Here is a 15,299-nt window from a genome sequence, read left to right on the forward strand (position 1 = left end):
AACAGAATTATTGCTCTTTACTCTCATCTAGTTCCCATGATGACAGCACCCTGAAACAGCATGTGGATGCAAAGCGGTCAGGACAGAATTTAAAGCATTGTCTCCCTGGATTCCGACTCCCTGGAGCCCACCCTGCATGCCAGAGAACAACAGCACTCCAGCACTGCAATTGTCCAAGATAAAAAGCCTGAAAGGGCTTTATTTGTTTTGGCCTAATTCCAGGATCCCAGGACTGCAAAATGCTGGAGGTAAAACAGCACAATGTGAATATTCCTAGTTGAGAGGCCATAGGACAGGGCACTAAAATAACAATCAGAGAGAAACCAGGCCAGATTCCTAGATTCAGTCTGATTTGCTAGCGAATCACTCAGACCAAATTGTGAATAGGTTTAATTGATTCACAAAAAAGAACCTAATAAAAAATAAAAAAAGACTCAAGAGCACAACTTTTTTACTCCACACAAAGAGTAATATCTAGCTCAGCAAACTTGAAAAACACACACAGAACAGTATCAATCCATTCCATAAAATAAACATTTTGGAATGGAACGAACCTTTACAGAAGCTGACAACAACAACCTTGAATATGAATTCTTTCTGGTTAAGACTACATCATAATTAGCCACTGTTTCCAAACTGTTTGCAGGTTTTCGACAGTCAATTCAAAGAAGCTTTGTAAGACCCAAAAGAACTGACGCTCTACCAAAAGTCTAACTGCACTTCAGCCTTGGCTCCCTGTCTGGATTCCTTCCTCTCGTCCTAAACAACAGCTCCCCCAAAGCAGCTGGCTGCATCTCCATCCTAAAACCACTAACAACAGGTTAGTCAGCAGTCTGTAAGAGCGTCAGGTCCTCAAGTCCTGCTGGACTGCCTCATCAGCTCAACACTTGTCCTAAAACCAAGACACCAACACATGCAATGATGTCCCTGTCATTTATAATTAGTGTAGAAATTAATATTTGTATTTTTTAACACTTTACAACGAGGTCTCATTTGTTAACATTAGTTTAAGGGATAGTTCACCCAAAAATGAAAATGATCCCATAATTTACTCACCCTAAAGCCATCCTAGGTATAGATGGCTTTATTCTTTCAGACAAACACGATCAGAGTTATATTAAAACAATATCCTGCCTCTTCCAAGCTTTATAATGGGAGTGAATAGTAACCGTGATTCCCTTTCATGGGAACTGTCGACGCTACGTCATATGACGTTATGGGTTCCCATAACATAATATGATGTAGCGTCTCGTTCCCTTATTCAGGGAACCAGGGTTACACAAGTAACCCGAGATGTTTTGAAGCCTTAAAAAATGCATCCATCCATCATAAAAGTAATCAACACAGCTCCAGGGGGTTAATAAAGGCCTCATAAGTGTGCCCAAGCAAGATCGCTCTGCAAAATTGCCCAGCAACATTGCTCAAAAAGTTGCCCCGTGTATCGGGGCATTAAGATTAATAAATTTAGAAGTGTTGTTCATTGTTGGTTCATGCCATTAACTAAAAGAATATAATTCAAGTGTCAATGGGAAGTGGCATAATCACACTGAAATAATGTATTACCAGAAATTGTATTCCTTTGTATGTTATATATTATCCAATTATAATAATAATAATATCTAGTTGAATACAAGTACATTAAACACTTATGAGTCCAAACCTGGAAAAGGTGTTTCTGGCGTAATGCATGATACTGTCAAAGTCGTAAACCTCCCCGAGTGAATCCACATCATCTGACTCCATCTTTATGAAATTGTACTCCTGACCTGTAAAGTGCAACATAGACTCCATCACACAAACACTTCAACTGAATCCCAGCAATTACAGATTATTCTGGATTTATTTAAAGTATAATGCATAAAAAGTTACAAGTAGCAACTGTAAGCATATACAGAAGTATGAGATGTCATTCTAGTTAACCAGAGGCTTAGATAGTTCTTGTACCTGGCTGGATGTTTTCTCGAAATATATCAACGTGTTCGTCCCGGTCGGGTCGTGTGTGCTCGTGCCAGAATCCAATGACATGTCCGAGTTCATGCACCACGATGCCAAACTTGTCACAGTTCTTCCCGATAGATATGGCCTGTGGACCTCCACCCCTCCGCCCGACAAATGAGCAGCACCTTCAAAGAAGCCAGCCTGGGGTTAGAAAACACTTTTGAACATATTTAGCAGAAGATTTTGGTAAACAGAGTCAAATTAAAGAATTAGTCCACTTTTAAATAAACTTTTCCTGATAATTTACTCACCCCCATGTCATCCAAGATGTCCATGTCTTTTTTTCTTCAGTCGAAAAGAAATTAAAGTTTTTGATGAAAACATTCCAGGATTTGCCCAATGGGCACCAAACAGTTGAAGGTCAAAATTAGTTTCACTGCAGCTTCAAATTGTTCTACACGATCCCAGATGAGAAATAAGGGTCTTATCTAGAGAAACCATCGCTCATTTTCTGAAAATTTTTTTAAATTATATAAGTTTTAACCATAAATGCTCATCTTTAACTAGCTCTCTTCTTCTTCTTCTTCTTCTTCTTCTTCTTCTTCTTCTTCTCTATTAGAATTCCGGCAGTGTAGACACTGCTAAGTGTATTACTGCCCTCCACAGGTCAAAGTTTTGAACTAATTGTTATATACTATTGAACTAGCATATTGCATATAAAAATTAGTTCAAACTTTGACCTGTGGAGGGCAGTAATACACTTAGCAGTGTCTACACTGCCGGAATTCTAATAGAGAAGAAGAAGAGAGCTAGTTCAAGATGAGCATTTATAGTTAAAACTTATATAATTTTCTTTTTTTTTTTTTTCAGAAAATGAGTGATGGTTTCTCTAGATAAGACCCTTATTTCTCATCTGGGATCATGTAGAACAATTTGAAGCTGCAGTGAAACTAATTTTGACCTTCAACTGTTTGGTGCCCATTGAAGTCTACTTTATGGAAAAAAAATCCTGGAATGTTTTCATCAAAAACTTTAATTTCTTTTTGACTGAAGAAAGAAAGACATGGACATCTTGGATGACATGGGGGTGAGTAAATTATCAGGAAAAGTTTATTTAAAAGTGGACTAATCCTTTAAAGTTTGTATCATAACTCTCTTGTCTGTTGCAGACAAACAGCGTTTTGTCTGGTGGAAGTTTAGGCAAAGATCAAGAGACTTTCTCAGATGAAGCTACACTACTGTTTAAAAGTTTAATGTCTGTAAGTTTGTTTTTTTAAGAAATGAATAATTTTATTTAGCAAAGACAGATTAAACTGATAAATTGACAGTAAAGCCATTTGTCATGACAAATCTCTGAGTGTTTGTCATGGTAATGGATATGACAAAGTTGATATATTTGGTCTTGGTGGAATATATCTGCTATGCTGCTGCTGCTGTAGGTCATTGCTGCTGCTGCAGAGCAAGTACGGGACTTGCTATTACCCAACAGATCCATACAGGTGGAGCTGGGGAAGAAGGAGGGTTTCTGAAGCATGATGCGCTGCTACAGCAAATGCTGACCCGTATTTGAAGGTTGAGCAGCAAGCTCATTGGCTACTGATACAGCAGGAACCAATCAGCTGTGCCCTATAAAGAATGATGTGATTGCAAATAGATTGAGTTAAAGACCTATCAGCATGTGCCATCTTCAGATTCATGACAGAACTTGTATTTACAGTGTTACAAAAGATTTCTATTTCAAAGAAATGTTGTTCTTTTGAACTTTCTATTTATCAAAGAATCCTGAAAAAATGTATCTTGGTTTCCACGAGTGTTGGGTAAGTTACTGTAAAAAAGTAATTAATTATTAGCTACTAATTACATTACTTATTACTAATTACTTTTCAACCTAAATCTCAACCAATGATGCTGAAAATTCAGCTATGCCATCACGGGAATGAATTACATTTTAAAATATATTTAAACTATTTCACACTATTAATGTTTTGCAACCATCAAGTTCATTTTGATTTATCAAAGTTTTACTCAATTCAACAGAGACACACAATGAACAATGCAGCAAACTCTGTACTCATTCAGACCTTGAGGTCAGGATCTGTCTCTGCTGTAAAAATAGAGCTTTGCGGTGACTGAATCCAAAGCAAGGATGGTTTTGTCACATGTGGCACATGGCCTGTTCTTCTGAGAAAGGTGGTGGAGTGAAGTGGCTGTCAGAGCCATGAAAACATAAGCAAGGTCCATCTTTTTACTAACAGCAACACATACACTCCAAATCAATCATTTATTTAGTGCTATAAAAACTTTTTTTTCTCTTTTTTTATTGCATTTTTGATCAAATAAGTGCAGCCTTGCCAGGCAAAAAAAAATGAATATCGAATTGCTTAGGATTGTATAATTATATTAAAATATTATTAAAAGGATTGTAAAATTATATTAAAGGGTTAGTTCACCCAAAAATGAAAATTCTGTCATTGATTACTCACCCTCATGTTGTTCCACACCCGTAAGACCTTCATTCATCTTCGGAACACAAATTAAGATGTTTTTGATAGAATCCGATGGCTCAGTGAGGCCTCCATATCCAAGTGCAAGATAATTTACACTTTCAGATGCCCAGAAAGCTACTAAAGACATATTTTTGGTTGAACTAATCCTTTAATAAATGTACATGTGGTCACTCTCAAAAGTAACAGAGCCATGTTTTTAATCACAACTGACCCTATTTACCTTCTTAATGCACATTTCAGATCTCACTGTGAATTATTTATTGTGCACATTATTCTAAACAAACAATTCCTTGGTCTCTGTTGTTTTTCTGTTAATGTCACCAAATCAAGAAAACTGCTAAAATGATTGGAGCTTTATAATGCTGCAGGTGAGTTTCTGTGCATCAGGGACTGAGGGAGAAACTGGAATAATCAATAAGGTGAGCAACAGTAGTCTCTCTACAGAGACGCTCAGTGTGAACTTACCCACATGGCCGGATGGTAAAGACGATGTAGCTCTCCTCCGTGCTTCTTTCCATGAAGGTCACGCAAGTGTGTTTCTCCCAGTGACGCATGGCTTGCTTGAAAATTGCTCTCTGGCTGCCTGCAGAGCGTTTGATTTAAATCAGTAAAGGACTGAATTCATCTAGGTAACACTGAGCGCCAACTTACTAATGAAAAATTACAAAGGATAATAAGACTTTAATAAAATAGTACAAAGCAATTTAGAATTAGTGTTAAGCTTACTGCGAACTAGAGCTTTTGTGTGAGGTTAAGTGCAGTTACAAAAAAAAAAAAAAGTTACATTACCCTGGAACATTAGGAGAGCATGCAAAAAAAAAAAAAAAAACTTAACATAGCTAAAATTTTAAAAAATTAAATATATGGGGCCTTACCACTAAAGTTGCCACTAATAATATAGGGTATTATGCCATCAGGCCAAACTCTCTCAGGTCTGGCTGTGGCTGCTCTCCTTCTGCGTAGGAAGCTTTGATTGGCCAACACTGGGTCGTCTTTTGCATTGCTATTAGCTGAGGATCTGTTTGCTAGGGCAAAGACAATGCTTCAGACAAAATGTAGTTGTCTATTTAACTTTGATGTTTCATAAAGATTGTGAAGGGCTGATTACACAGAATAAAGTATTATGCATTCATTTAATAATCAGAGCTGGCTAGAATAATTATAAATTACTGTGAGGAAAACTGTAGCCTGTAATGTAATTACAGATTAGATTATACATTTTATGTAATATAATCAGACTACTTTTTGATCACATTTAGATTACTTTTAACCTAAAGAAAATGCATACTATTCCTTGTTATCAACAAAAGTAAAACCTGCAAGGGCATTCATAGACTACTGGCATGGAGCGTTTTCAGTTCATTCCTATAACTTTCATAGCAATTAATTGAAAACACTCGCTCCGCACCGTTATGAATGGCCGTACGCATTTTACTTATGCTTTATCTCAAATTAGCAATATAAAGCAAGCTGCAATTTCTTTTTTTATTTGATTTATTTATTGATTTTGGGGAGGGGGGATCATGTAAGGGGTTAATAATGGACAACATTTTATTGTTTCCTGTTTTTATGATGTCCTATTCTGTACTGTCCCTAAAAACCAATAAAAAAGATTGGGAATAAAGCGAGCTGCAAAAGAGGAGCAGGCCCCCCGGTGATACCGGTATTACCAGTGTTGTCACGCGTCGATTAAAGGGTTAGTTCACCCAAAAATGAATATTATTCCATGATTTACTCACCCTCAAGCCATCTTAGGTGTATATAACATACATATATCTTCCTTCAGACAAAGATAGTCGAAGTCGAAGATGTAGATGACGTTCTACACAATGACATGACGTACTACGCATTATAGCATAGGACATACATAACGTATGTCATGGCGTAGTGTAGAACATCATGGCATTGTGTACTGCATTGCGGAAGTTAACATTTGGATGTATGGCAAAGATCATTATTTTACTTTATAAGGATATTTGTCTTATACAATTGCATCGGTCTGAAAACTAGTTTTCAGCTAACGATTTTGCATCAGCGTGGAAAGGCCTGAAAGTCATCACCAGCTACAAGACACAATCCCCCAGCACTGTGGAGAATCAACAGTCAGCCAGCAAATCAGACATAAGCCTGCAACAGACTGTTAGGGCATCCGAGAAGATAATTGGTGTGCACTTGCCCAACCTTCAGAGAAGAAACGGGCAGGTAACATCATCAGAGACCCCTCTCACCCAGGCCACAACCTGTCTTCCTTAAAAGTGATCAGGCGGACCAAACCATAAGTCGTAGAGACTTGAAACTTTGAGGACTGGTAGTACTTACACCATCTGCAACATCAGCAAGGCTCACCCTGATCGGCCTAATGTCACATGACCAAACTGGAAAACTGGTCTCATTGCATCCGCTTGTCAGAGAAAGTGTTAACAGCAGAATGAACTGATGGCATATCTATGGACTTTTAAGGTAATCAGCAAAACTACCTAGTTCAAATTGTTATAGGTGTTTTATTCTATTAAATATCTAACGTTAGCGTGAAGAAGAACAATTTAAAAAGCTTTTAAATATCAATCTGCATATGCGGGGGACATCAGTTATTATCAGTTGTCTTGAATAAAACAGCAAATTTTTATGAAGCACATGCAAAAGACCTAAACCGGAAGCGATCTGATCTGTTTTACAGAAAATGGAAGTTAGATTGTGCAAAACCCCTATTGTTGGAATCCTTGGCTTAAGATTCACTGTTCCTTAGGGCCGCTGAAAAGGTTGAAGTGGGCGGAGCCACTTTTACTAAAATGGCTATAACTCGTGAATGGAGTGAGATATTTTTACCAAACTCAACACATCTATGTAAGAGCTCGTTCTGTGAAAAAGGATGTGGCGACCGGCCACTTGGTAGTGCTATAACAGGGAAAAAAACATGAAAATGGCTATAACTAGTCTGACTGACTCGAAAATTCCATGCAGTGTCTTTTTCCGAGGTGCCATGATTGTTTATGAGGACATTGACGTATCTCAAAAAACATGTCCACCATTGCTCAATAAATTTTGAGCAGCCATCAGACAAGGTTAACGGAGGCCAATCGGAATGAAACTCGCTGGGCCTGTTTGACTCACGGCCCTAGACGCTTGTGAGAAATTAGAAAGAAATCAGCCTTCGTGTTTTTCACTTGCATAAAGGATTGTGTCTCATGCACTTTTTCGCACACGCCCACAACATTCATACCACATGGTAGAATTCCTCATTTTGAGCAACTTTGCCTCTATGACTACTGCTGTCCATCGAATCGTTTGTTAAATATTGAAGATTATATCAAAAACTAGCTTTGGCAAACTAGTCCTAGGTTTTTGGCTCAACCTCGATAACTATTAAAAAGCTTCAAAAACTATATATTTCATATGCTAAATTTCCTGTATTTGCTGTAAATGGTCTTTTATTACCATTTAAATAATAACTTTTATTTTAAAGCACTTATGTGTATTTTTGATTATGAGTATTTTAAAATGTAATAAATGGAAAAATGGAATTTAATTACATAATCCAGATTACATGTAATAAATTACTACTTGAACTGAATATCATTGCATGGTAGCAGCAGTCTGTGCAACAGTACTCACCTGAATCAGGTATAGAGAAGTTAGAAGAGTCATTCTCTTTAGCATCCATATAGTTCGCTTTAAGCAAGCGCAAGTCCTCCTCATCTAAGGCAATGTCCCCTAGAAAAGCAGCTAAACAAAGAAAATGAGAATACATCACCAGCTGAATTTCTCAAGGTGAAGTAGCATGCAACCCTACGAAACTGATGAGGAGGAAATAAACATCACTATAATGAGGAGCATTCAGCTTCATGTTCTTGTTAGCTGCTCACAGGTCCCCATGAAACTAAATCTGAGTTCATAAGGTTAAAGTTAGAATAGTGGAAGTGCCAGAGGGGGACTTCAGTAGCTCACACATGCAACTTGTATACCAATCTCATCTTAAACTTTTTAATAAGCTAACTCTCAAGCAGGCCGGTCAGATTGCAGGGAGATGCTGAAAATGAACCACACACCAACACCATCATCTGGAAAAAGACTCCAGTGAATTTGCTAATTAATGGTATGATATGTAGACAGAATCCCTTCATATAGTGCAGGTGCAGGAGCTTTTAATGGAGGGATTTGAAAGGCATTTTACAAATGAACAGGGATTATGTTGTGTGTTACCTTTTATAAGAACCTAGCAGACACTTTGCATTTTCCAGGGACTTACAGCACAGTAATTGCACGGATGGTCCCTCTGTATTGGCGATTACAGAGCAATTTTGTGATTCTAGTAACTCTCCCCGGTCTGGAAAATCACCTTTGGGATTTCTGTTTGCTTTCTTGTTTGTTGGGTTTTTAATCCTTTATATTCATTAGAACTTTAATCTTTAAGTCACCACCATCTTCAAACTGATGTATTTGTCTGTATATTAAAATATAATCCATAAGTGAAGGGAGAAGTGAGTTTTTTCACAGCTAAAAAAAGTTTCATAGCTGTTAATTAGGTAAACAAACCATTCTGCAAACATGCAATTCTTTAAAGATGGATGAAAGAGCAACTATGTTAAAGCATAAAACACACATCTAAAGAACAATAAGTTGTCCTTCAGTAAAAGCTTAAAGTTTTCTTATACAATTTATTCATTCATTTTTGTTACAAAAGCCCCATGAAATGGTTTAACAGCTCTAATTTTGTTTCCTGTTTTAATGCATCCCTTATTGACAGAAAAAAAAAAAAAAGGGAGAACATTTTATTGTACAAAAGAAGAAGATGAATCATCTGTAATTTCGGTCTGTTTGTTACTGAAATATAAAAGTGAATTTTGTCAGCTTTTCAGAGAGCTGTAAAAGCAACAAAACCTTATTTTGGTATCATGGGGTCTTTCATTTCCACTATTTATGTTCATTCTTTATATTCTGTAAATACATCATAACTCTGCATGATTGGCTGTGAACTTTGATCACGTCTGGAATGCGTGACCTTGCAGCAGAATTCATTGTTTTATGGACTCTGTGGCAGCAGAGATCAGTTATTATTTTACCCTGGTGTTCTCAGCCAGCAGGACACCTTATTAAGCCTGAAACATTCGCTAAACAAATACATGAGTATGTTTTTGCCTTGCTTGAATTTTTTGCCCAAGCTGTCAAATCTATGAACATGCATATAAAAACATACATTCACGCCCTCCTATCACACTGTCTCACCAAGTTTCAAAAGAAGAAAGAAGCAAGTCACAGCATACCAATTTAAAGGTAAAGCTGTTCCCAATTAAAGGTTAAATTTAAATCTGCAGTCTAAACAGGTTGACGGATAAATGGCCACATGTCACTATTAACATCTTCACTGCTGTTCTGCTCAAAACTGAATGTGTACAGAGTGGGCTGTGTTGATACACTTAGCTAACAAGACTAGACAATATTGGGTTCACAAGATTTTTAAGAAACACTATATTAAAAAAATCTCCAATGACAAAATATGACTGGAAAAACAGTCTTGGACTGAAAGGTGCATATTACAACTAATATAGGGTTGTCACTAACAATTATTTTGGTAATCGAGTAATTGGTCAATTATTATGACAATTGAGTAATTGGATATTTTTTTGTGGTGAATCCCCTTTAAAATGACTTAAAATATATATAATAACAATGAGGCAATAATAATTGGCTAACATAAAGTATCAAAAGCAAGTAACGTTATGGTTTATTGAACAACACTGTTAAAATACATAATGTAATATACAGTAGATATAAACAATCAACTTTTTTACATTATGTATTATAACAAATGCCTGCAAAGGGTGCCAATGGATTAAAGGGATAGTTCGCTCAAAAATTTTAAATCATTTACTCACTCTCAATTTGTTCCAAACCTGTATAAATTTCTTTGTTCTGCTGCACACAAAAAGAAGATATTTGGAGGAATGTTTGTAATCAAGCAGATCTTACCCCTGATTGACTACTATAGTATTTTCTTTCCATTGTAGTCAATGGGGGGCGAGATCTGCTTGGTTACAAACATTCTTCCAAATATCTTCCTTTTGTGTACAGCAGAACAAACTTCCCCGATTGCTAGACATTTCATTGAATCTAATCACCGCATTGAACAACTTACTTGTATAGGTATCGAAATAGTAAAGAATTCTCGCCGTAGTGGTGACATTGATAATAAACTTTTGAGAAGAGAAGCTTTTGGATGTTCAATTTAAGAACTATGTCTCCTGTTGGTTTAAATGAAGACTATGACCTTTCTTGTTTTTTAAATTTTTTTTTTTTTTTTTTTTTTTTTTTTTTTGGGAGTACAATGTTTATGAATGGCTTGCTGCCTGATGGGTTATTGTACCCCATTTACATTTGTTGTTGATGGAGCTACTCTGGTTTTTTGTTTTCGGGGGATCTGTTCTGACTGTTTGTCATTGCTAGATTTGTGAGTTTCTTGTCATATGTGGCTTACTCTTGTCATCTAATTGTGACCTGTTATGCGCTTGAGCTGAAGTTTGGACTAATCATTTGTTTTAATCATGATTGTAAACACCTGTGGATTTAGAGTGTATTTTCTATGTAATCATTGAGAGTGAATGAAATTGTTACACTGACGAAGGCGAAGAGCCGAAACGTTTGTTGATTTATCTCCTGTGAGCTTCTATTAAAGTCTCTTTTAGAGTGCATACCTTCTTTGTATTCTTAATTGAAATATAGGTTATTGCACCTCATTAGCTGGGAGAGTGCGGTGAACGCTTTGATTACAGCAGAACAAAGAAATGTATACAGGTTTGAAACACCTTGAGGGTGAGTAAATGATGACAGAATTTTCATTTTTGAGTGAATTATCCCTTTAAGCAGAGGTTTTCCCACAGAATTAAGGCTGCATTCGAAAATTTTAAAATGCTGCCTTCAGAGGACACATTCCAAGGTAGGAAGGCATCAAGGCATGTCCGAATCCAATATTAGCTTCACTTCCTGTCTCCTGAGATACCTTCATCTGATTGATTTTTTGAAGGCAGCAAAGATGTATCCTTTGATATCCCACAATCTTATGTGTTCCATTCGATGACAGTTCAGCTAGAAAAAAAATGGCGTCTGAAAGTTGCGGTTTCTGGTCAGTTTGTGTGTAAATGTACATTTTTGACCAACGTTTTTCACTTCTGATGTCATTTCTAGCGAGAAATTACTATTGTGGTAATTAAATATGTGTTTAGTTCTCGCTCTATTTTGCTGTAGATCATTAAAGTGTTACACTGCCTCAGAAGTCTGTCCAAAATCAGTTTTGTGAGGTACTTTTGTGTGCAAACACTGCCTGCAGATTTATTGCCTAGAAGGCAGCGAGGCAACAAGTCAGCTGATGCAGCCTAAGTTGTTGCCGTGAGTAAAAAAAAAATTCCGCAGGTTGATTTCCACCCCCGTACACACCATTTTAACTCTCCAACACCCCTAGATGTACAAATTTAGTGGAGAATTCGGCCACCTGATGGAGAAAATTGCACTGGGCTATTTTTGGGCTACTTTTGACTGGCCATTGGGCAACTTTTGTTGAAAAGACCTGGCAACCATGCCTAGCACAGACACAAAAGCCTAAACATCTAACTGTTCACCCTCACCTTGTTCTTAAACCAAACAATTTCCTTTCTTCAAAAGGGATGCAAAGACAAGCCATCAAATTTAAAATCTGTTTGTTTTGTTCCATCAAATCCAGTCATTGCCACCACATCAACTTCAACAGCAGCAGCAACACAGTAATTGTTCCTCTTCCAATTTCCCATTTCAGTTCTTCTCTTTGTTAGCATCAAATTAACAGTCTCAATTTAATGCTTGTTGAGCCAAACCAAATTCCTGACAGGTTCCAATGGCCTGAAGTCCACTACATGCTGTGAGGGTAATGAACTATTGTCCTAAATGCTGGGCAGCCCCTGTCAGGAACATGATTATTAATATATAACTTATTTAAATGTAAATTCAAAAGTGTTTCTCTGATTTCTGTGATTTTGATTGCTGATCAATCAAATATACAATATTACAAGGTTAATAATTTCATCAGCAGGTGGAAATCGCAAACGCTTGGCCACTGGCTCAGTAACATTGCCTCTAAGCAAGTGGACAGTGTGTTGATTTAATAAAGCATAGTAAAAAGTAATAATGAATTTCAACTCAAGCAATAATGAAAATAATATATGTAGATATTTTTCTTGTGAAAACATCTTTGCTTCAATTTGCAGAGCATTGTTTGCCCATAATGACATATTAAATTCAGGTATAGCCGAGACAACATTTAATCTGCTGTCAATTTAGTTGCCATATTGATAATTACAAAGATTTGCCCAATGCTTTTGTCTGTTAGACGTTCGTTTAAACTTTTACAGGCCATCAAAACTTGGTTGGGTAACTTAAGCTTTTCATGCTTTAAATTAGTCAACATTTTAGGTCTGCACACTCTGCCCAAGGATGCTGATTTTGGAGTTGGGATAGGGGGAGGTGCTGAATCACCAGGATCCCATTCACTTGTCCCAGATCTCATGCTGTCATGCAGTACACAGCTAAACAAAACAAAGCAACACAAACAACACAGCACAACAAAATAGCACAAAACAACGCAAGATTAAACAAAACATAAAACAAAATGTTCACCAAAACAAAATATAAAAAGCTAGACAACAGTAAACAAAATATAACAAAACAACTTTAATCAAAACATAAAGCAAACATCACAAAACTTTAAACAAATCAAATAATAATAACAATCACAAAACAAAACAGTATTAAACAAAACAAAATAACATAAGATAAAGACCAAACAAAACACACTATTAGTTTAGAAACATTGTCTATATTACCAGCTTTGCATGGGTCCTTGTAGTCAACTTCATCACTTTCTCCTGGATTTGTGTGATAGTTTAAATCCACTTTCAATGCGATCGTCAATAAAATCCGAAGACTGAACATAAGTAAACATGTCCACGGGGAATTCATGACGGGAATGAGTGCGGATGTGGATTTGGATTTGGATTTGGACCTGGAGCCGGAGGAGAGCTGCGGTGGGAGTTTGAAAGGACTTGGGAAAATGGGAGCTCCCGGGAAGGCGGGTTTCGAGAAGCGAGGCTTTGCTCTCTTCAATGCCTTTATTCTAGTCCAGTGATTCGCTCAAATACCCGGGCCTCGTGCCAACATCAAGCTTTCAAACATCACAGATCGGAGGTCAGTGCACTCAAAGTGCCCTGAGCCCATCTGTGTGGGAGAACGCAATCGCTCGTGCATTTCTCTCCAGAACAGATGCAAAAGTACTGTTGTGTGCTCTTAGCCTGTTAATAATATTGATGTTTGAATTTGATGAAATTTCTGGATGGTGGGGTTTGGTGATGCAAAATTGTTAAATTTCAGAATACAAAAAGAGATTTTTTTTTTTTTTTGTATTTAACCAGGCAAGTTAGCCTATGTATTATTGAATGAATATAGGTCTATTTTAAAGCAAGATTTAAGCAAAAACAATCGTTGTTACAAAAAAAGTAGTCTAGTTTCAAGTCGGCTATATAGTAGCCTTTTTTGTATATAAAATGTGATTCAGGCACTGTTCTTGGAAAGTCATTCCCTTTAACCAAAACATTCTGTACAGCAGCACCATATTCTATTTGTAATAGCTTTCTCTGAATATCTTGACAGATGTTATTTGTTCAAGGAACAAACTATTAAATGAGGGTGTGTTCATCAAAAGTCTATCACGCGCAGAAGCTCCAGTCTCGTAGGTTTGCAGGGTAAAGTGTTAACTTTAACTCTTAAGTTTCTACGACCTCACTCCTACGAATTCATACGTTTTTTGCGAAATCGTACGTATTTTACGAGTTGACAAATTCGTCTGAATTCATACGAATGGCCTACCCCAAACCCCGCCACAAAACCAAACCGTCACTGGGGTTTAGACAAATTGTACGAATTCGTACGAAGTCGTATGAATGCATACGAATTAGCCACCTCGTAAAATACCACCTCTGTCATCTGCTCATGTGAATAGCAGTAGTGGCCGTCCTGAGGAGAGCTCAAACGTGGGCTTCTCAATAATGAGAGCTACGGACAGAGCACGAGCGCAATCCAGTGAAAGGCTGTGAGGGCGAATTACGGCGCACAACGTCTCCCATCAATTCGCGCATGTAGTAATTTAATGTTTATATTTTAAAGCACATAATCGCTATAGAATCGCGATGAATCCGATTCTTAGCATTTTACATCGATAATCGGCCGAAACGATTCACGATTCAAAAAAACATGTTTCAAGATTGATGCAGGCTATGCATCGTCAGGATTTGTAATCGATGCATCGAGAAAACGAGTGAATCGTTACACCCCTAGTCGTGAGACAGCGTTGGTAGCACTATATCTTTAAAGGTGCTCTACAGCACCTTTGTCAAATGGAGCTATGTAGAACCCATAAGAGGTGCCATATCGCATTTTAGCTATTTCTTCAACAAAGATAGTGCTAAACAGCACCAACAGTGGTTCTTTGGCTCATAAAGAACCTTTACAGGAGCTTAACAGGTTCTTTGTACAGCAGTGGTGCTATATAGCACCTTAACCATCCCAAAGAACCACTGAAGAATTGCTGAATAACCACCGAAGTACCAAGATTTGGTGCTATCCAGCACTTAAAGTGGTTCCCCTATGATTACGAGCCAAATAACCACTTTTAGTACTATATAGCACCATTTTTTAGAGCGTATAGGGCTCAAAAAAATAACATAATTTAACATAGGCTACAATATGTTTCCAAGCCTCATTTCAAAAATGTACATGTTATTTTGCTGCACTTATAACAACTTCTAGAATGCAAACCAAAAAGAATTCTTAAATAAA

At 37.1% G+C, this 15,299-nt stretch overlaps 1 protein-coding gene across 3 annotated transcripts in view; it reads right to left on the reverse strand.

Moving 5' to 3' along the window:
- The window catches only part of bmp1b (bone morphogenetic protein 1b), a 40,229-nt gene extending 25,753 nt beyond the window's left edge, over positions 1–14,476 (reverse strand). Inside the window, exons 1-6 of one of the 3 annotated variants that reach the window (XM_048180993.1) lie at positions 13,292–14,476; positions 8,058–8,168; positions 5,321–5,470; positions 4,911–5,028; positions 1,945–2,123; positions 1,661–1,766 (exon numbers count right to left, since the gene is read on the reverse strand). In XM_048180993.1, the coding sequence (XP_048036950.1) occupies positions 1,661–1,766; positions 1,945–2,123; positions 4,911–5,028; positions 5,321–5,470; positions 8,058–8,168; positions 13,292–13,427 (800 nt within the window). In that variant the 5' untranslated portion in view covers positions 13,428–14,476. The remainder of the gene's footprint in view (positions 1–1,660; positions 1,767–1,944; positions 2,124–4,910; positions 5,029–5,320; positions 5,471–8,057; positions 8,169–13,291) is intronic. The other 2 variants (XM_048180994.1, XM_048180995.1) reach the window with 2 other exon arrangements.
- Between the last annotated feature and the right edge of the window lie 823 nt (positions 14,477–15,299).

This window comes from Megalobrama amblycephala, linkage group LG2, assembly GCF_018812025.1.
Source record: "Megalobrama amblycephala isolate DHTTF-2021 linkage group LG2, ASM1881202v1, whole genome shotgun sequence".
Lineage (NCBI taxonomy): Eukaryota > Metazoa > Chordata > Actinopteri > Cypriniformes > Xenocyprididae > Megalobrama > Megalobrama amblycephala.